The 22,258-nt window shown below is 32.9% G+C and overlaps 1 protein-coding gene across 3 annotated transcripts in view; it reads right to left on the reverse strand.

Annotated features, from left to right (window-relative positions):
* The window catches only part of spn-E (spindle E), a 44,160-nt gene that overhangs the window by 12,412 nt on the left and 9,490 nt on the right, over positions 1–22,258 (reverse strand). For all 3 annotated transcript variants that reach the window (XM_014431283.3, XM_014431296.3, XM_014431292.3), the window contains exons 10-23: positions 19,637–19,803; positions 18,515–18,679; positions 17,602–17,764; positions 17,394–17,521; positions 16,478–16,582; positions 16,277–16,390; positions 13,068–13,282; positions 12,117–12,263; positions 9,527–9,680; positions 9,348–9,433; positions 8,338–8,494; positions 6,526–6,747; positions 3,276–3,434; positions 2,891–3,031 (exon numbers count right to left, since the gene is read on the reverse strand). In XM_014431283.3, coding sequence (XP_014286769.1) covers positions 2,891–3,031; positions 3,276–3,434; positions 6,526–6,747; positions 8,338–8,494; positions 9,348–9,433; positions 9,527–9,680; positions 12,117–12,263; positions 13,068–13,282; positions 16,277–16,390; positions 16,478–16,582; positions 17,394–17,521; positions 17,602–17,764; positions 18,515–18,679; positions 19,637–19,803 — 2,123 coding nt within the window. The remainder of the gene's footprint in view (positions 1–2,890; positions 3,032–3,275; positions 3,435–6,525; positions 6,748–8,337; positions 8,495–9,347; positions 9,434–9,526; positions 9,681–12,116; positions 12,264–13,067; positions 13,283–16,276; positions 16,391–16,477; positions 16,583–17,393; positions 17,522–17,601; positions 17,765–18,514; positions 18,680–19,636; positions 19,804–22,258) is intronic.

Genomic DNA, 22,258 nt, shown 5'->3' on the forward strand with positions numbered 1-22,258 from the left:
TATAAAAAAAAGTTTTTAAACTAACATTTAAATTTAAAGTTAACACCACTCAATTAATATTTAAGACCACACAGCTTCAATCCATTCCTTTTACGGCTGAATAAATATGAGCAGATTAAATTAGCTATTAATTTTTATAGAGTAAGTAACCATTGAATAAGAAAAAAAATATTGGTACATCAAACAAGTGAATGAGCAACTGAAAGAATAGAGAAAATTATAATTAAGATAAAAAATTTTGCTTTCATGTAAAGTCTCAAAAATTTCGCCTTTCAATGTAAATCCTAAGCTAGCTAGATATGTATATTTCAAATTTAAAATAAATAAATTAACCATACAGACTTAAAAACAAAATTAAATATTAAAAAATAACAAAATATCAATTATCTATCAGACATGGTATTTGCTCTCCTGTGAAAATGTTCAAGGTTTTTAATTAGCAGATAACAAAATAGTAAGAACTCATATTCAATATATGAAATAATAATGATATTGGACTCTTACAACTAAAAACAATTTAACAAATGGCTGAATCTTCAAAACGATAACCAAGCATTTAAAATTAACTTCCAGGCTTATTTTTAAATATTACTATTGCATACCATAAAATTAGAAAAAAAAATTACAAAGAAAAAAAAAAGTTGTGTAAATAAAAATAAATCACTAGTAGTAGAAAGAACGACAATTAGAGTTATATAAATGTAACAGGAATACTTTAGAATAGCAACTGTAGATTATGAGAGAAATTCAATAGAAAACACATTACTAATGATGCCCTTATAATAATAAAGCTTTAAAGTTTAAATGCAAATTTTTGTCCTTCATTTCACATGAATAGATTGAGTTAAAAATGAAACTTGTTGGATTTACACATCCAAAAATTGTAATATTCAACTTAAATAAAAAATTTAATCTCACTTTAATACTCCCTCAATACACGAGTCAAGACACTGTAAGTCACACATCATATGATTCACGGAAACCTGACTACCTCCATCACGACTAGTTATACACTGGTCAGTGTTGGATGGAAAAACAACTTCTTTGGGTAAAGTTAATTGTTACCACAATAACCAGTCTGGACTGAATTTTGTTCTACAAGAAATTATATGTTTTCTAACCAAAAAATGTATCTCATTTTAATTAATGAAACTCTCTCAACATTTGTTAAAGGGATCCTGGTCGTAATGCACATATGGTGCCCTGGGTGAGGATTTATAGATTTATACATTTAGTGAGAAAATTATTTTATTGAGAGAGATTTCACCCATTTTCTAATTACTCCTTTTTTCTTTCTTTCAACAATTAATTATTCCTACTAATTATAGTTAAATGTTAATATTATTATTATAAATATTTTACAATGATTTTTATTGACAATGAACGATTTATTAATTTGAATTATTATAAGATTTAAATATTTTTAAATTAATACATTAAAGAGACGTCGAGGGCCAGGCTGTTCTATTATTTTTGTTGCTAGGAAACATATTGTCTTTAAAGTTGGAACCTTCAATTACTGAAGTTTCTTTAAAATTTCGTATTTGTGTTGACACCATACCCGATTTTAATGCCCCTTCATTTTCATCTCAAATCAAGGTTTTCAACGGTGAACTTTCCTCCTGGACATGCTTTTGGGACACATTCATTTCACCTGTCTATGATAATGCGCATTTTGTGCCCGTGCATAAAAGGTGAGCCCGTTTCTCACTTCTGGCAGGATTTTCCTTCGATGCCGTCTCTTACCAACTTGGTAAGCTTTGATGTGAGAATATGACAATCCATGTGTCCTCACATCAACATGCTTACAAAGGGTACTAAATCACAAATACCCCACATATGGTTGTGAATAAGCAATGTATTCATCTTATTTGGCCGAAACAGGGAAAGAAATCGAATCTGTTCGTGTTTTAGCCCTGCAACATGAAACCAATGAGAACATGTCCATATTGGCTCTTCGAGCATTGGGTCCTATCACCAGGCGGAACTTCGAGCTTTGCCACACTAATGGCGAGTTCTCCTCCGTGGATGAAGTTATCACATTCGTTAGGCAGCGATTGATAGTCTACAAACTTTCTCACGAGCTTGAAATGTGACTAAGCTCAGATGATTCACACACAAGGCCTTCGATAAGAGGAAGTACGATGCCTTCCTGCTTGCTAGCCAAGAAAGTCTGAGAGATTATGTATTCCTGCACTTAACCGCCTAGACACATGACTCCTAGAAAACCAGAAAGATTAGGGCATCTCCAGTCACACAATTCTTCCTTGCAAGCGAAGTCCACACCCTCCGGCAAGGACACGTCCCAGCTGTAATGGGCGATACCTCTTGGGATGATGTTTATAATTCCTGATTTGATGCCCTTAGGAACACTAAGCCTTAGTAAAGTCACCATGTTTCTGCTGAAACTGTCTAAGATCAGGTCATCAAGATTCACATGCATGTTTTGCAGTGCCAAATACCACAGGATGTTGCATGTGGAAAGTCAGCTGGTTCTCCAGCTGCTCGAAATTCCTCAGAGTCCGGGGACTTTGTGGGTCATACCCATGACTTATCTATATCTCATAACCTTCCTTCTGAAGAGCTATATTTAATAGACCTAAACATTCTTCACAAGCACGGCTGTTACTGGACTCCGGGAGTCAGTACACATTTATTACTACTCAGAAGTTGCACACTTGTATTCAATATTTATTATATCTATTAAAATTTTAAACCTTCGAATAAATTATATAGATCCAATCACGCACTATCAAAAAATTCTAACATTTTAAAGTGATTCCTTACCCAACCATTTGTCTGAATTTCCTTAAATGGTTGAAGTTCAGGATTTTTTAAACCCCAAGATATCTACAAAATTTTTAAAGATACATAATGAAAATGAACTCACCTTACTGCGACACTCTTCAGGTCTAGGAGGTTCAAAATTAATATCAGACAAATTGTCATTATACAAGTCGGCATTCAGTACTTCAAGACAGTGGTTTGTGGAGGATGATCTTTCTGAAGCTTCTCGTAACATGTGGTTTTCCTGTGAATAAATAGTATTCATTTTAATTTACAGAAATACTACATTACAGTAAATATCTGTTACATAGACAATTGTAGGAACCAACATTTGTCAAAGCGTTAAAGGTTTTTTGAGTTCTAACTAAAATTTTATCTCAAATATATGGTCAAACTTTGTATTGTTAATCTTATTTTGGATATATTTATTGTGTAAAAAAAAAGGACAAATTAACATAAATAGAATATTCAAAATGAAATATACTCACTCTTGAAAGATAAGGCTCGTCAATTGGCTCTGCAAAACCATTCTTTATCAGATAGTAATTAAAAGACATTTCGAAAGGAATATGAGCCTCAGATTTTTTTGAAAGTAAATCTGATGAAAATAATGTTACAGCCATTACATTATTGACAACTGAAAAAATCTGAAAAACAAAAACAAAAAAATTAACAGTTACCATAAAAAACAAAAAATACATTGAAACATCTCTCAAAGACACATCTCCGAGGAAAGATAAATCATTCACTTAGAAGTGTCTGTTTATAAGAAAAAAAATTTAAAATAGAGATTATATATAACTGATATATATATTCAGTTAGTTTATGGTGTCTAACGAATAGAAATGTAAGTTTTGTAAGCATAACACGTTCCCTTTGAAACTACCCAATGGTATCATTCTAATGACATACTTGTGACTCTAGTGACATACTACTTAATTAGCAGGTCTTGTGGCCATATATTTTTTAGGCGCCTCGGAGAATTGTCAGGAATGGAAGAAGAAACAAGGTTAGAAACTAATGGGTTTGGGTAGTTAGGGAGTTTATAATGGAAGGAATGGTATTTGGTTCGGGCTATATTTGTTACATGGAACATTAAGGTCTTTATGTATGATTTTATATTATACAAAGTAAGGAGCATTGAGGATTTTGGATTGGATAAAAGAGGAATTTGAAGGTTCAGTGGAGCCCCAAAGCTGTATGTCCAGATTAGCCTTATTACAGTCATGTAGATTAGGAATTTGAAGATTAGGTCTTTTGTAGTAGATTGGAAGTTTAGACCGTTTGCCTAGTAAAGTAAGTGCTGTAATAGTTGGGATCGACGTGCAGTTTCCTGTCTTTTCAGTCATGTGTGAGGATTCCAGGTTAGTCATTTGTCAAGTTGCAATCCAAGGTAGCGGATCTGTTCGACAGGGGTAAGAGTAACATTATTAAAGGATACTGTAGGGCAGTTAGTGGGTTTATGAAGAAGGGTAAAAGTGATTTGATGGGATTTATTTTAATCCTTCAATCATATCACCATTCTTCAAGGGCTGTCATATGGAATTGAAGAGTTTGGGATGCAATTAAAGGGTTATTATTATCAGCGAGCACACATGTGCCATCGGCATACATGGTGAGGATAGGGTTAAGATTGGTTAGGATGTCAACTATATAGACAGTGTAGAGGATGGGACCAAGGATAAAAACTTGAGGAACACCAGTGGACTGAGAATAGAGGGATTAATAGGAACCATTGTACCTTACTTGGAATAATCTATCAGCGAGAAAGGAACGGATGATGATGAATAAGTATGTAGTAGGTAGGAATTTACAGAGATAGTAAAGCAGACCCAGGTGCCAGACTCGATCAAAAGCCTGTTCTACATCGAAGAAGACTCCTGTGCAGTACATTCCACGCTCCAAAGAAGACGAGACAACGTCCACCACATGATGACATTGCTGGATAGTGGAGTGGAGTGTTTGGAATCCAAACTGGTGATCAGGGATTATATGATTGGAATCTAGGATGGGGTATAGGCGTTTCAAAATGAGTTTTTCAAGGATTTTGCCCATGATCGGTAATAGAGAGATAGGGCGGTAATGGATGGGAGGATGGGTATTCTGGTGGCTTTTGAGATTTGGGTATCATTTTAACTATAGAAAATTTCCACGGGTCAGGAAAATATGTGGAATGGAGTACAACATTATATATGTAGGTGAGGAATAGGATGGCTTTCTAAGGAAGAAGTTTTAGGATGTGAGATGTTATTAGGTTGTGTCCAGGAGCTTTGCGGGTAGGTAATCTTTGAATGAAACTAGATATTTCTGAAGGAGGAAATGCTTTAGGTGAGAGTCATTTGGAGCGAAATATTTAGTTCTGCTTCAATATATTCAAGATTAATTGGGTTAAGGATATCAGGATGTGAAATGAAGGTTTTAGAGAGGTAAATCCAAACAGATCCACCGCTTGGACCCCAAGAGATCCCACTACTTCAATCTTAATTGATTTAAATTATTTAGAACTAGTATAATTTACAAATATAAAAATTGTTTGGAGGCCATGGTGACTTAAATTTATAAAGATAACAAGAATATATAGAGGTCATATATCAGCTGAAAACATAAATGGATTTCATTTTAGAAAGAGGATAAGAAACATTAAATTTGAACCAAAACAAATGATGGGATCTTAATGAAATTAGAGATGTGCCCATTAAAAAAAGTTTCATTAGTGGTTAAACTAGATATAATTTATTATCAATGTTATAGGAAATATTTAAAAAATATCAAAAATTGTTATCAAATTCTACGAGATATCTTTTAGCTCCTCAATTATGATTATCTCCTAGTATATATATATATTGTAATATGCTCTTTTTTAGTAAATAGTATATTTTGATGTATAAAGGGTTTTTAATATGTTTTATTTTATGTATCATTTTAAATATTATTTGTTATTTTAAATCAAAAAGCAAGCTAACCAGTTTTCTTTGTCTAAAAGAAATACGCTGTTTCAAAACAAAAAAGATGGCGGTGCGCGTCCTTCCAAAGTGTTCGTTGGTTTGGTTGTGTTAAGATGGACTGAAGTTTTTCAACCTTCGTTGTTTCTATACAGTAATTATAGAAAAAGAAAAATCAAAGAAGAAAAATCAAAGAAGAAATAGAAAAACACAACAATTGTCAATAGACTGTTCGCATCACAAACCATAGCAAGTAAAGCGGAGCGATTGTACCACAATCGATTATTTTTGGATTGATCAGTAAACATCGAAGATAGAGGAGAGATTCATTCGTTGTTTGGGCGCGCAAGTGAAAGGATGTCTCCAGGATGAGGAGGTCCTCATGAATTTCTATCCAGCAAGAGTAGGAAGCCAGTTTGAACGATAGGACATAACATTAGAAAAAAGAAGATGCAAGAATAATCAAAAGAAGATTGTGAACTTGGTTAGTTTTGCTATACATAAAAATAGATTCATGTATAAAATAGATATTAATTTAATTAAGAGAAATCATTGTAAGTGTCTGTATTCTGATTGCCTAGCAACAACACGCCCTGAGATTAAGAGTCTCTTTTATATTATAAAAGTTAAATAAAATTCTATTATCCATTTAGTATTAAAGTTCTTAATTTGAACCCAAATTATCTTTTATATTAGGAAAAAGTTTAAAATCGATTATAATTCTTTTCTTTTATTTTAAATAATTTTTTGATTATTACAATATATATATATCTTTTATCTCCTTGATACTACTTACTTTAGCTATTCCAGTATTATTTTTAAAGAATCTAGAAAATTCCTTGCAGCTCTCAGGGGACCAACCACCCCGTGGGTTCTTAGTGAAAGATGGTCCAACCTCTGCAAGGCTTGCTTCAAGTGCTAAATCAGGCTCCTCTTTCACATTAGTTAAAGATTTAGGGTAGTCTCTCAATTCCTTTGTGCAGATCGATTCTTGGTTACCATAATCAATGAAGATTACCTGAAAATAAAATTATTACATTTATAATTACTATTACGAATGTGTTTTATATCAGATTTTGAAACAAAATGGGTGATGATATATAACAAATATGAAACAAAATGATATATCAAAATTTTCTTTCTTGACTTAAGTTTTAAAGAAATCCTGCATTTTATTTTACCTGATTCTGTCAAAACGATTTGACTAATCTATAGCAAAATTTGTGGTTAGTCACTGGACTTATTTGCTCCATCACATTAAATAAAGATTTTTATTTTCATCTCTGTTTTGTTGTGCTTAAATCTTAATCCCGATGAACCCACAATAAAAATCCAACAAATCTATTTAAATCTTTAAAACCACTAGAATAATTCTAATAAATGTTTAAATATATTTTAAAAAAATTTTTGTAAACATTACTGAGTGTAGCGTTTACAGTATCAATAAGTATTAGTTACTACGATGTTACTGAGACAATGCTTATTTAACCTGTCACAGGTGCTTTGAAATACTAAGCCAAGTATAAGGTGGTGAAAGGTCAAACTGGCCCTTTACTTCATATATACGAGGGTGGTTTGAAAAGTTTCCGACCTAACAAAAATACAAGACATTTTTTCTGAATTTTTAACAGTCTCCTTGTAACCCTACACACTTCTCCCATTTCTGTAACCCATCCAAAAAGTACTCAGCATTTTTCTCTGCAAAATAATTGTTTACGAAGGTGATTGCCTCCACATTTGACAAAAATCTCTGTATTCCCAGCGCAACTTTAAGAAAAGGAAACAAAAAGAAGTCGCTTTGGGCTAGATCAGGTGAGTAAGGCGAATAGTCAAGCGTCATTCGTAAAACGAAATTCGTAGATTTTCACCATGGCAACCGCTGAGGTGTGAGACTTTCCCAGCCGAGAAAACAGTTTTTGCTTTTTTTTTTTTGGAGCCGGTTCCCCTTTTGCAGTCCACTGTTTGGACTGTATTTTTGTTTTGGGCGCATAATGGTGTATCTGAGTTTTATGTACAGTAATTCACTGGCACAAAAACTCAGATTTATTGCGCCAACAGTGTTAGAAATATTCATTATGTAACAAACACGTTTTTTTGACATGTTCATTCAGCAGGGAAACCTCTACTATCTCTCTCACTTTAATTTGGCGGTTGTCTTGCACCATTTGGTGAACTTTGATGTTTTCATCAGTAGTTGCAGTTTTTGGGCCTCCTAAATGTTCGTCTCCCAAGTGGCCACGTTTAAATTCAGCTGCCGAAAATTTCACTATGGTAAATGATGGTGCAAAGTCCCTATACACAGAATCCAACTCATCTTTGATTGCCTTTCAAAAACAAATATTTAATGACAGCTCAATACTGTCCATTTTCACAAAAACACATCAACTCACTCAAACGAAAGTTACAAAAACACTGCGTGTCCAAAATGGCTGAAACTTTGGTGGGTAACTGTCAACAGATGAACAACCTTTCTTTTATTTACGAGTGCTGCCATCTTCCTGTTGCAGTCGAAAACTTTTCAGACCACCCTCGTACATATTTTTTTTGTTTGATTACATGAAAAATTAAACAAATGTTTTAAAACAATAACAGCTCAAAAGTAACAAACCTGAACTCTAGTAACTGCTCCACTTTGATCTACATCGATACTGCTGATAATGCGAGCTCTGTAGTACTCGGATGGGCCATTCTTATCATTAAAGGGGGCGATACAAGGAGAGCCATCGTCATAGGGACCGGTATATAGTGGCAGAGGTTCGCTTATTCTGAAATACAACACAATTACTACAACTGCTCACAAAGAGTGAATATAACCTTTATACAACGGTTTATAGTTTAAATTAATTATTCATAGGCTATATAGAAAATATTGTCAATACTGGAAGTTAATTAATTAACTGTATAGATAATACAGGATAAGGTGCTGAGGACAGCAATAAGAAATTATCACAAAGTAATAAAATAACTATCTATAGATAGCGCTAAAGTTACAACCTACATTGCAGTATGAGGGCTTAGGGATGGTTAGTTGATTAATCCTTCAATCAAACAGGCATAAGCTCAAATTAAGAACTGAAATGAAGGGTATTATTGAATATTTTCGAGACTATGAGGTCATTTCTAATGTGATGTTCTTTCTAATGAGATCATTTCTAACCTTATTCTTCAAAATGTGGTTAAGATATCGATATTGTTTTACAACTAAGATCTCAAGATTATTGATGAAAAATTTGTAATAAGTTAATATTTAAACTATTATTACCAATGAGTGAATGAAATGGTATAGAACATTTGTTGTTCTGAGAATAGGGGGAAAAAAAACTAAGATCTGATAAAAAATTTTCTAAAAAGAAGCCTGAGTTCTCCACTACTCAATAATAAGTAAAAAAAATTAACGACTCAGAGAAGTAAAATAATTGTCACTATTACTGAAGCTAGATGGTTTAATTGACAATAGATTAATAACAGGTTAACATAATTAACAAAAGGACACAACAGTAGTGAATGTAATTAACATTAATCTCAAATAACATATAATAAAAAGGTAATTTAAAATATCTTAAGAAAGAACAAACATTTGACTTCATAGTTAATGTTAACATTTAAGAATGTAACCACCTGTTTAGTGATGAATGGATCCAATAAATCCTGTTAGAATTTACAGGCTCATTAACATTTACCCAAAACTTGGAAGGACTTTCAACCTATAAAAAAAAGTGAGAGTTAGACCATTTTAATTATCATCTAGATCAGGAAAACCTACTACAATTTATTGAAATAATACTAAACCAACATACGTGAGTGAACACAATAGGAAGAATACTCGTTCCAAGAGATGGCATATTCGTCTTCTTAATGGGCATAACTGCTTTTCTTTTGTTAACATTGAACAGGCTCGGTGTCAACCTGTCACCAAAAACTTCTTGTGCCCTTTTACGTGCTTCATGCGGTCTATGCACAAAGTAAAATTGAATAATACCATATAACTGAAATTAAATTAATAAAAAAATTACACACTATTCTATTGATATACTTTAGAAATATGAATTCATAAAGAAAAAAAACTTATACCACTTCAACTCATGAAGGGGAAGGTTCAGTACTGTGTGAGGAAGTACTGTTCTCGAATAACAGTTGTGAAAGGAGGTGCTTTTTTTTTAAGATCACACTCAAACACCAGGTTTTTTTTTCTCCAATTAAGGATACCCACTAAATAGAGGCAGGGTGTGCCCAAGGAGGGACTCCTGAATCCAAAGAGCAGACTCGCAGCTGATTTAATATAATAAAAGTTTATCTGTCACAGCAGGATATAGGATATAACACCTAGGTTTGGGACAGCACCTTAGTGAGCTACCCCACTCTCTATGAATTCTAAGATTTATTACACAACAGTAGACAATCTAAGGAACTGTTTTGTTACTGATTCCCAAATGAGAAAGATGATATTTCTATTTTAACATGCTTTTAGGAAAATAAATACAGACTTTTTCAATAAAAACAAGGTATTTCTGATCTGACAGGAAATACTAGTCGTATTTGATTGTCTAATGGCATGAATTTCTGACATGACATGAGTTAGCACATATTGGGCACATATTAAGATGAATAGCTATACAGTTTATCAACGAGTTGAAATGGTTAAACTTGAAAAGTCAATTCAAATAGTTAAATGCTTTGTACATTATAAAAACGTGGTAAAAAATACAAACATAATCAAGGAGAAAACTATTCCTCACAATGAAAATATTCAAAACTATTGGCTTAGTGAGGGATTGTCCACGTCTTACCTTTTATTAAAATGTGCCAAACCATGAGACATAAATATTAGATTAGTGGCTGAGAATATAAGAGAAATCTCAATGTTCTTATTTTCCACAATGTTTCGAGCAAGTTGGAACATATCATACCACTTGAGAAACAATTGATTCATCCACAGAGAAATTCAATCAGTATTTTAATATCAAGGTTCTGAGACAGGACATGTCCTTCAAGATCATGTGACTTAACACCCACTAATTATTTTTTGTGGGATTCTTTGAAATCACTGATGTATGTGAACAAACTACAAATTGCCAAAGATCTTAAGATTAACACAAGTGCCATTAATGAGGAAGAGAGTGGCATAATGACAAAAAGTGATGGAAAATTTAACCTCTCGTATTCACTGATACACAGTATTCATTTAGCCAACACAGTATTCATTTAGAAGCAAGGTTATAATTAGTATGATCTGGTATTCCATGCTGAACAGAAAGCCTTAAAAAAAAAAATTAAACAATCTGATTTAAAAGGATCAATGTGTTTTTATTTCAATTAAAATTTATCCGGTCTTTACTGAAAACCATTTGTATGACTCAAAGAAGCAAAACATTAAGTATATAAGAGGGGTGATAGTCAGGGTGGTGTAAGTAAATTAATCCTCATTTTAACAAAAAGATGTTTGAAATTTTTAAGTTTCAACTTTGTGAAAGCTGGAAATATGATAACTGCTTAGATGAAAGCAATAAAGTTTCAAGTTTTCAACTTTTTTTAATATTACCCTGGGATTTTTGAAAAATAATAATTTTAATAAGTTTGAGCTGCTCATTAGCTTCCACAAGTATGAAGTTGTCATAACAATTACAGACATGTAAATATGCAAAATTATCATTTTATGTTTATTTTTCTATTCTCAGCCACTTTGATCAAATGGCTGGGCCAAATATATACATACATAAATAGAAAATATTAAGATGGAAGATGTGATGGTCTGGTTCACAATGTTGAGGGTTCGATTACCACATTGGTCAATTTTATACTTTCTTTCTTATCTTATCATCAAAATATTCACTGTAATGTTTTTACGCTGGAAATTAGTTTTTCACATGGCTAAGTGACGGTAGTTGATAAAATTTATACAAGAGACAACCCACACTAATCCCTAACTTTGAACTAAATGGGACTAGATGAGTTCAAAATATAAGTGGTGTTAAGGAAAATGCCTTATGAGGATGAAATTTGCTAAAATTTATACTACACCATGTCAACACTATTCTTTAGATTTTCTCGAATTTCCAAATATAAATAATTCATGGAAAATACATTCAAGCTTGTTGAAGTAAAATTAGAGGACAATGTCGGATAAAATTTATACAATTGTCTGATAGTATTCAAGGAGTGATATACTCTCTAAGTAAAATATTTTTCTACAAATGTTGACACACACATTTAGTTATCAATGACCATCAGCACATTATCTGCCCACAAGAAAAATAATGATATGAGACATGGTAAATTAAAGAATTTATTAAAAACAAATGTCAGCTGAGATAAGGTTCAGCTAACTGATGGTCTAAAATAAAAAAAAAGTAAATTGTTTTACTTATAAATTAAATAAAACTTGCTTACAATAGCACTGGTACTGTGATCGGGACCTGAAGTTGGCGTAGTTTAATACTCCTGTAAACAGCCATGCTGATTTTTCCTGGCATTAAATCAGCTTTTTCGGGCTCACGATTAGTTGGAACACTACTTCCAAATGACAAGTAAATTTTGCTGAAAATTAATAAATGTTATAATTAAAAAAAAAATAATAAAAAAAAAAATAAATAAGTTTGGAATAAAACAATTGAATAGTTATTACAAATTCAAATATTTTTTATATTTTAAATTATTTAATATAATAATTGCTCCTTTCCATCTGATTCACAAAAGAATCTTTAAAAATGAAAAAAAGTTAAATAAGAAAATGGCTTACAAACAACTTTATCACGAGTCTAAAGTTAAATGACTAATAAAACAACTTAAATTAGTAATTTAAGAAAAAGTAATGTTTAGAAACAATTAATGGGATAAAATATTATAATTTCAGCAAACCCAACACCAAAATGTAGGGTACCACATTTAATGTTCATTTAAAAGTTTTTAACACTGGATCTAACCTTGAGAAATAACGGGGGCAGTTCAATGAGTAGGTGATGAAAGACACAAAATTATATGAATCATATACGTCCTAAAATAAACAGAACTAGAAAAACATTGAAGTTAACATTAATGGTTTTAAATTGAATTTTAAGTTCTCTAGACTGGAGGATATTTTTTTAACTTTTTATTATCTTTATATATCAATAAAGTCACATCTAAAAGGATTCAATAGTTTAAATAAGAGATTCTTAGAAATGATAAAAGCAAAAGAACATTTATAAAAAATAGCTTTTTGACTCGGCGCACCCTAAAAATGTTTAAGTCGGATTTATAAAAGAGAAAAAACATTAGAACTATTACTAATGTTCTGCAACTTTAAACTCCTATAGTTGAAGAAGTAAATCAAAATGGGTAAATTAATATTAAAATAGTTACCTGCTACCGTCAAATGAAACTTCAATATTGGATCCACAATGGAGAAAATGGTTTCGTATGGCATGGGTGTAGAGGGGTCCGGGTTGGTTATTAGGTAAGCCTGTTAAATATACTGTTGAGAGTGGATCTCGTCCTCCAAGCAATTTAACAGCATCTTTCTCATCAGAGCCAAAAGGAATAAAGTAATTAGGATAAAATGCACCAGCTATGATCAGCTAAAAAAAATTATAAAACATAACTTGAATCAAGTAGTACAATCACCAGCATCCAATAACCAAAACTATAATAATTAAGAATTCATAGATCAAATACTAAGGTTGTAAAGTATTTATTTTTAATCTTTTCCAACGTTTCAGCATAAGTTAAAAGCTTTTAAACAAAACAAAATACTTAATCAATTAGTTAAGTCTAACATGATTTTTTCTCCATTGCTACACAGTGCAGATATATTCATTCATAATATAATATTAAAAGATTATGTTATTTTATAATTTCTTAAAATGTCATTACCACATTGTTTCTAATTCTCAATTTTCTAGTAAACATAATTATTGGTAAATATACAGCAGACCTAGGTTGTTTATCAAGAGTTTTGATTCACACTGTTTCCCTATAGATCAATCCAGTAGTAGGATAAGAAAGATTTCCAACTTCATAATCAAGGAGTGGAAAGATTCCTTACTTAGATATTCTTCACCAGGTCTGCTATATATTCACCAAATTTCCATATAATTCCACCATAGTCAAATTTTACACATCAACATAAATGTTAGATTTATGCAACAGAAGCCATATTCATAAATGTCTATTCCTGTAAGGGCATACAAGGACATGGATAGTTCTATACCAACATTCATAATCTTGTTCATTGGGCATATTCAAATTTATCTCACTACTTTTCAAAGCTAGCACTTTCTTAATGTTTTACACACTCACAATATTTTAAGTTATATATATGTAAGAGTATTCATTTAAAGTATTAAACTCTCAACAAAATCATTCTAGGAATAGCATTAGACTGTGGGTAGGTTCAAACTGATAAAGATTCAGTGGATGAAGATAAAGATGGTACAATTTATAATCACAAAATCAGTTACTCGCAACAGAGGAAATTTGCAGCATGAGATTTAGAATTTCAGCATTGCAAGAATCTTACATTACCAAAGAACAGCAGAAATGGATTGATAAACTTCCAGCCCATGCCAGATGGTGATGGCTGTGGACAGTTTGACTTTTCTGTTTGCTGGTTTGAGCGCTGCTGAAACCTTTGAACTTTTCATTGGGAATGAAATTATTGAGCTGATTATCATTCAGTTTGAGCACTATGCATTTTAAAAGATTGAGCCTGCCTCTTTTTTCACTTGAAGTTGCATAACTGAAATGTTTTCTAGTTATCTTAATTTTAATTTTAATCGGCTCCCCAATGAACAGCTATACTAAGATTCAAAGACATATATGAAAGATTAATACCTTGCAGGAGCCACGAGAAAGGATTGAATTCTCGAAATAAACAGTTCCGAGCTAATGCCAGAGGGGCACCAGTTACCAGAAAACTGATTTTACAGATGATATTTTCATTTGCAAATGGGTCGGCAACTGTTGTCACCTTTGGGTATGAGTAAAAAAAATTCTGCAAAAAGCTATTCTAGGATGAAACATAGGATCATCCAAGTTTCCTAATGGTACTACATTCAGCAGTACAACCAATGCATGGTAGAAACAGAACGCATGGACCAAGATGTGAACAGGTAGATATAAAATTGGCATAGAGGGGAAGAAGAGGAGGTTTTCTCTGTTCACCTGGTTGATCAAAGTCGTACTAAATAACTCTTGCCACACCCATTAAGCCAGCACCAAAAAACTGAAGTTGAAATTTTTGCGTGAAATAGCTCAAACCCATCTCAGAAGCTACAGAACAGAACTCTGTTATCACATCTAGCACCAACTACCCGTTCAAAAAATCAAGTATAATTCATTATTGTTCTCAGAAATGTCCAAACGGTGCCAAATGTTACATTTACGTAACAGGCTGATATAAGCGGTTGGAGTGCCCAAGAGAGAGACTTGTGAAAAAACATTATTTTTGACTTCTGAGGTCCAGTCTAATAAAAAATGTGTGTAATTATCTTTTTTCACAAAATGTGAATTATTGGAGGAATAGGGTAAAGAAACATTTATCTTTACTTTATCTTCTTAATATATATTGTAATATCCTATTTTTTTATACATTTTTCTTTTTTATGTATAGTGGTTTTAGTTATATTTTATTTTATGTATCAATATTAATATTTATTGTAGATGGGGTATGGTTTTTATAATTGTAAAAGAGCTTGTCGATGATTTTTAGAGGGAAGTTGTTGTTTAGAGAATTTATTTAATGCGGAGATAGTTATTGTCATGAAATTGGGAATCCGAGAGAGAAAAACCACGATGAATAAGATTTTTGGCTGTGTTTAGTTTTTGATGGTAAGGATGTTAACCATCAAAAACTAAACACAGCCAAAAATCTTACTCATCGTGGTTTTTCTCTCTCGAATTTCCAATTTCATGACAATAACTATCTCCGCATTAAAGTTAATATTTATTGATTTTCTTTTATTAAACAAAAAAAAAAAGTTAACCAATTTCATCATACAGAAGTTATGGAGACCAAAGCAAACCTTGTTATATTCATGATATATTTTAGATCTGAGAATATATAAAAACTATTAAAGTCCTTTTTATTTATTAAAACCAATTTTGGAAATTACAATATTTTAAGACTAAACTTAATTTTCACTTCACAAAGCATGCTAAAAATACTCTCTTTATTTGGGTGGTGATCACATTAAAAAGATCTAATTCTAATATAATTTTGGAAGACATTTTATGTAAGGCTTTTTATTTGAATTTCAGATTTTTAAAAAGGCTTAAATACACACTGACAGAGGTGAAGGTAATTCTTACCAAAAATAATGATCTACTGAATTAAAAAAATAATTATATAAATATAAGTAATATTTACTTATTGAAAATGCCTACATAAGGTCAGAACATTCTCATTAATGAAAAATTATATGGGAGGTATGTACACACAATATGTTGTTATTTAATGCACTTCTGTTGTCTATATAAGAGAACTAAATGTAATTGAAATTGTATTTTTGAAGCCACTATTTGTATTAATATTAATAAGATTTTGTCAAGTCATTATATATATGTCCATCTACCTTAAGAATGACAGGTTTTTCTGCAGCAGTCCATGACACACTTGTTTCTCCTTTCATTTCTTCAACTCCTAATCCCCTCAAGCGCTGCACAATTTCATTTTCTAAACGAGAAGCCTGTAATTCAAATTAAAACTAAGTCACTACAGTATGGGATGGAATAAAAGTATTTCTCAAAAAACATCATGGCTATCAATCGTTTACCTCTCTGATAAGATTCCCTTGAATAAAGACTTTTCGACACCAATCAATTTCACTTTCACCACCTGATCTCTTGAAGAAACCCATTTTTGATTTAAATTTCCAAAGCTGTAACACAGAAGTATTATATATATTCAATTAATGGACCTATTGAATATATTACAGTATGTCATTTATTGAATATTTTTAGGATAAATCATATAACATTTATTACAGTTAAAATATTCACTTTCATTATGTATAACAGTTATAGTATCTCTTCATTGGTTATTTAATAAACATTTCTGATTATTATTTCAAATTGTTTACTTCTGTATCGGCCAGTGTGCTAGCTGCAACTGCCCTGAATCATGGCTGGCCTGTGAATGATCTTGACTGTTAGTATAAAACCACATCAGAATTTCTGTGAAGGATTTTGAATTACTTACCGTGGACTCACCCTGAATTTTGTGAGTAACAATGTCTACAAAGGACATTTATATAGCTTAATGTTTTTTCCTCAAATAAATATTCTCCAACTTAGAGCCATTTTTCGGCTTCTAGTTTTGCCACTCTGAAGTCACACTTCTATGTGATTTTTTTAAATAAAAAAGACTAGAGCCCTGATTAAGACTTGCAGTGGGGTTGAAACATAGATATCTAGTGAAGTCAATTAGAAACTACTTTAGTTTCGAATTAGCCTCAACTAAAACAGCCCTGATGAAGCTCTACAAAGTGGAGCGAAACATTGAAAAATAAATAGTTGTTAACTATTTTGGTTTTTCTTTTGACTGCAACCCTAACTGTTTTCTCCATAGTTTCTAATAAATATGTTTATTTATATTTTATTGTTAGTATCTTTCTGACTACCACCTCTTTAATAAAATATTTAAAGCAACTATATATAAGTACTATTGTTAAATAATAAAATTTAATTTACCGAATAAGCATGCAGATAGGCAATAGGATCACTACATGACGAATCTGCCCAAGTGAGCTTTGAGTTGTACGCGTCTAACTGCTGTCTGAAAGGTGTGCTGAATATACTTTTTACTGACATAGCACTTGCTAAAATAAACAAGAAGAATGGTAAGAGATTCACAAAATATGTTAATATACATATTTAATTTATAAAATAATATACTAACCCATAATTATAGCATCAGACAGGCAAGAAAACATGTGACCAAGGATTATTAACTTGGAAAGATGGATGTCCAGAGGAAGTGATGCCATAATTTGACCAATGAAAGTCAAGTCACCATCGTTATCCTTGTATTGTCCATTGGCAGTCATTAAAAGAGCACCAGCCTAAACAAAACAGTGAATAAAATAATTATTTAATCAAACTATAATTTAACTTTAGAAACAAGCAATTTCCCCCTAAATGTGTCATATGAATGTTCAAGACAAAGGGACAATAAATAATATTTTAATTAGTATCTAAATCTTTGAACAATATTTCTTGTTGTTTTTTGTATGCCGGACATTCAAGAAAAAATATGTTTAAGGGACTTGTTACCACTATAATTTTCGCATTGAAAAGTTTTAATTATATCTATTTGGTGCAGGTAACTATCGCAAATTCCATGAATTGTCCCAAGTGTAATATAAGTTTTTATGATTTCTATCTTATGTTTGCTTATGAGAACCACAACCACGGTATTCAAATGATATAAGGAAATATATTTTTATAGATCTGTCCGGTGGGATCCTACCAACTTTTTTTTGCCAGTTTTCTATCTGATTTAATTTAATCATTTTATAATAATAGGTGTAAGGCAACTTAGTATCAACCACATGACCTATTGTAATGGCTAATTTAGTCATTTTATCAACTGCCTTTGTTATCTAAAATCCCTGAATGATCCTTAATCCACCTAAATATTATTTGTTTATTTCCTTTTTTGCATGATAATGGTTTTTAATCATTTCCATTTGGGTATTACTGATATTTTTATTTATATTATTATTTAGTGATAATAGACTTAGGAGTTACAATGTCACAAAAATGTTTAATTAATTTTGAATTATAAAATGTATAAAAATAATAGATCTTACCTCTTTTAAATGAAGAATAGTCTTATGTATGTTTGATAGATCAGGAGGATCAATAGCCAATCCTAAAAGCGTAGCTGGGTTGCCCATCCTCAACTGTTTTGCTTTCAAGACCAACTGATCAAGAGGGCATCTCATAATTTCTGGAGTTATATCCTCTGACAACTCCTAAAACAATGTGCAACATAAGTGGAATGATGTAAAACACATTTGATTATTAATCAAATAAAAAATTTACCTGTTCTTACTGACTATATTTTGGCAAATGACTAAAAAATATGTATATTAATAAAGAACTTTTGGAGCAGACCTAGTAAAAACTGAAATGGTTAAATATATGAAAAAAAAGATCTTGAAAAGAGATGGAATGTTTGTTATTAACAATTATTACAAAAGCGGAATCAGCCAAAAAGGATGAGAAAATCAGTATGTAATGAAAACTTATATCAGTAGTACTTTTGTATGTGAAGGCAAAAAGTGAGACACAGTTACTTTATATGTTTGCAATATTTACAAAAATAACAAAAGATCTATACATATATATGATTGGAGAAGTTTGTCGGGGGGGGGGGGGGGGGGGGGGGGGGGGGAAACAAAAAAAAAAAAAAAAAAAAAAAAGTTAGGGGAGAGGGGGGGGGGGGGGGGGGAGGGTGCGGTCAGCAAAGAACAACATAAATAAACAAAACCATATTTATTTATTTTATGGTTTTGTTTATTTATGTTGTTCTTTGCTGACCACACCCCCCGACAAACTTCTCCAATCATTAATCTACGGTCAACTATCTACACCTCATTATACATACATATATATATATAAATTTATTTTTTTAGAAATTGTCAGTAAATACATTTGTTTTTGTTTTAAAAATGACAATGTTTTGCCTAACTACATAGAAAAGCAGCTACTGTTAGCTCTAAATTGCCAAATAGATTAATGAGATTTAATAGCCTATTAGTTAAATCAAAATGTTGGCTGATCTAGAATCAAAAACAAATTTCTCATTTTTTCATTTTTAATTCACATGCATTATCAAAAAGTAGTTAATCATTCTTTATGAACAACAAAGAGCATACAACTGTTAAGTTACATTTAATAAAATTAACTGATAAAAATATGTCCCTGACCATATAATAATCTTTTGGAATTAGGCGGTAAACACGACCTGGCATAACCCTTCCAACCCTGCCACCTCTTTGAGTGCCTTGCGATTTAGTGATCCAAGTCAGTTGTAGGCAAGAATAACCCGTTTCAGGTTCCAACACCTGTTGCTTTGCCAGGCAGAAATCTATAACTGAAAAAAAAAGACAGAACAATTATTCTTCTACTAATAATAACAAGAGGAACTTCAAATCATACTACAAAAGTAAAATCACCTTCAGCCAATCAAATACAACTTTTTTATTACACTGATAATATCCTTGACATGACTCCCTTAAAATTGGATGGTTAATTTAACTTATTTTTTATTTAGATATATAATTTTCATTTTGAATTGACACCGATATAACTTTTTTTTCTTCAGTTAGAATGAAAGTATGTAAATTGTTGATTTTCAAATTAGAATAGAGGGTGTATAAAAAATATACTGTCTCTAATCAACCAACTTGGAGCATCTGGTGCACTCCATTGTATTTAATGCCTACTACAGGGAGAGGAGGTAGAACCTGCAGTGCTTTAGGTAGGGCCAGCATTGGAACTATTCTAGGAAACAACAAGGAGCTCATTAGCCACAATTGTGGAAGACATGAGTAATGTTATGGTGCAGTAGGGGAATGGACAGTGATATCAGTAGTGAAGTCCCTAGATCCCAGATCCCTAGATGAAACGACGGAGGACTGGATGTGCAAAGGAGGTGGTGCACAATTAAGAAAGCCTCAGCATGATTTCAGGATACTGGGAGTTTGTTCGGCCCTCCAGGTGGCAAAAATAAGAACTCCACAGGACCTGAATCTGCTGTAGAGGGAGGGATTAGGACTGAGGCTTGGTCTCAGAATATCTGAGATGAATCTGAGAGGCAGTAGGGCCCTTCAGCCTAAGCTGACAGGGACTGGGCTCTTCAGAATCTGGACCTTCTATGAAAATTGGAACTAGCCCAATGGTGTGGTCTCAGGGCACTAAGAGGCAATCAGGCCCCTTAACTTCTGTTAATAAGGATTCGAGCTCAGAAGGACCAGGACCCTGACCCTCAAATGGGAAGAAGATTGGATCATCCCCAGGGACCTCTGCACCAGTGGTAAAGAGGCCCAAGAGAGGAGGTCCAATCCTGCCAGGTGCAACAAAGTTGCCATCGTTCTGTACAGACATCCATCCATTCCGCACCTGGGAGCATGGCAACAAGATGCACAAGGACATCTTTCATCCTTTTTAAGTTATTTCAAGTGCAATGTAATATGCGAAAACCAGCCTGGTAGTACAGCGAAAACCTGTCTGAGGTAGTTAGAGGGGTCACTGTCAGGGGCATTATGCTCTGCGCAAGTAGTATGGATGAGCTTAGGAGGACCACAAGGGTAGGAATTTTCTTCCCTGGTGGTAGGATAGAATAAAACATTCTCTTGAGGAGAATTGGTCTCCAAAATTCTATAATTCCTGATGTTAATAAGTGGACACTGATCAGCATCAAAGAAGGCTATGAAAGATACTGGATAGCAGACTCCAGTTTCTAGAAGGCAGGGGCATTTTAATTAATTATAATTTTAAAAAAGCATTTGTTAAGGTACACGAGAAAAGGCCATGACGGAGGCCTAGGAGGATGGCTGTAGCTGCACAAGGTCAGGAAGGAGGAGAGAGATAGAACACCAACCTCTCATGCTCACACAAGTGAAATAAGTCTGGCTTTGAGGGGATGTAGGGGAGGAGGTTCTACAGCGGGTGCTGTGGGGCTCACTGGTACCGGACTTTCCACAGAACCCGGGGTCAGCAGCGCCTCATGGTCCTCAACGGGCAGAGGACCCTCTAGGAGTAAAATGCGAATGATGTATCTAAGGCTGTAGCAAATCAATTTGCATCACTGCATTGTGGCACGTAGTATGATGCAGAAGTATGTTAAAGGTAAGGGTATTGATACTAGAGACATCGCAACCTTGGCACTAACCATCAAGGTTGGTATAAATAAGATTAAATTATTAATGAGATCTGTTTATGTTTCACATAGTTTAGATCCCTCTAATCAATATCTAGAAAGACTTCTCGATAATCCAGAAAGGTAGATTTACCACTCTGATAGCTGAGAAGCCTCTTCTCACATTGAAAAGAAACTCGAGAAAAACAGACTGGGATCTATTCAGAGCAAGGATGGAAGGTGATTCATCCTAGGCAGTTGGAAGGCTTGGAATCTAGCCTTCTCGAAAAAACTATTATATCAGCCTATGAGGAGGCTTGCCCATTGAAAACAGAGTCTAGTAAAAAAGTCAGATGGTGGTCCACTGAATTGACTAAATTACAAAAAGACACAAGAAAAGCCTACAATAAAGCTTAAAAGACAAAGCTAGAAGTGGACTGGAATGTACATCAGACTGCCTCCAATTGATATAAAAGAGAATTAAAAAGACATAAATGAGATAGCTGGCACAAGTTCTGTAGTAACAAAGAAAGCTAGCCGGAAGCCTCCTGACTAATAAAGCTACTAGGTCGTAATAGACAACAGTCATTAGGTGGTACTAAGGAAACCTGATGGGGAGTGAACCTCCAGCCTAGAGGAAACCTTGTCCCATTTAATGGATACACTTCCCAGGTTGCCAGCATAGAAA

This window comes from Halyomorpha halys, unplaced genomic scaffold, assembly GCF_000696795.3.
Source record: "Halyomorpha halys isolate HHAL.00 unplaced genomic scaffold, Hhal_1.1 Scaffold38.1, whole genome shotgun sequence".
Lineage (NCBI taxonomy): Eukaryota > Metazoa > Arthropoda > Insecta > Hemiptera > Pentatomidae > Halyomorpha > Halyomorpha halys.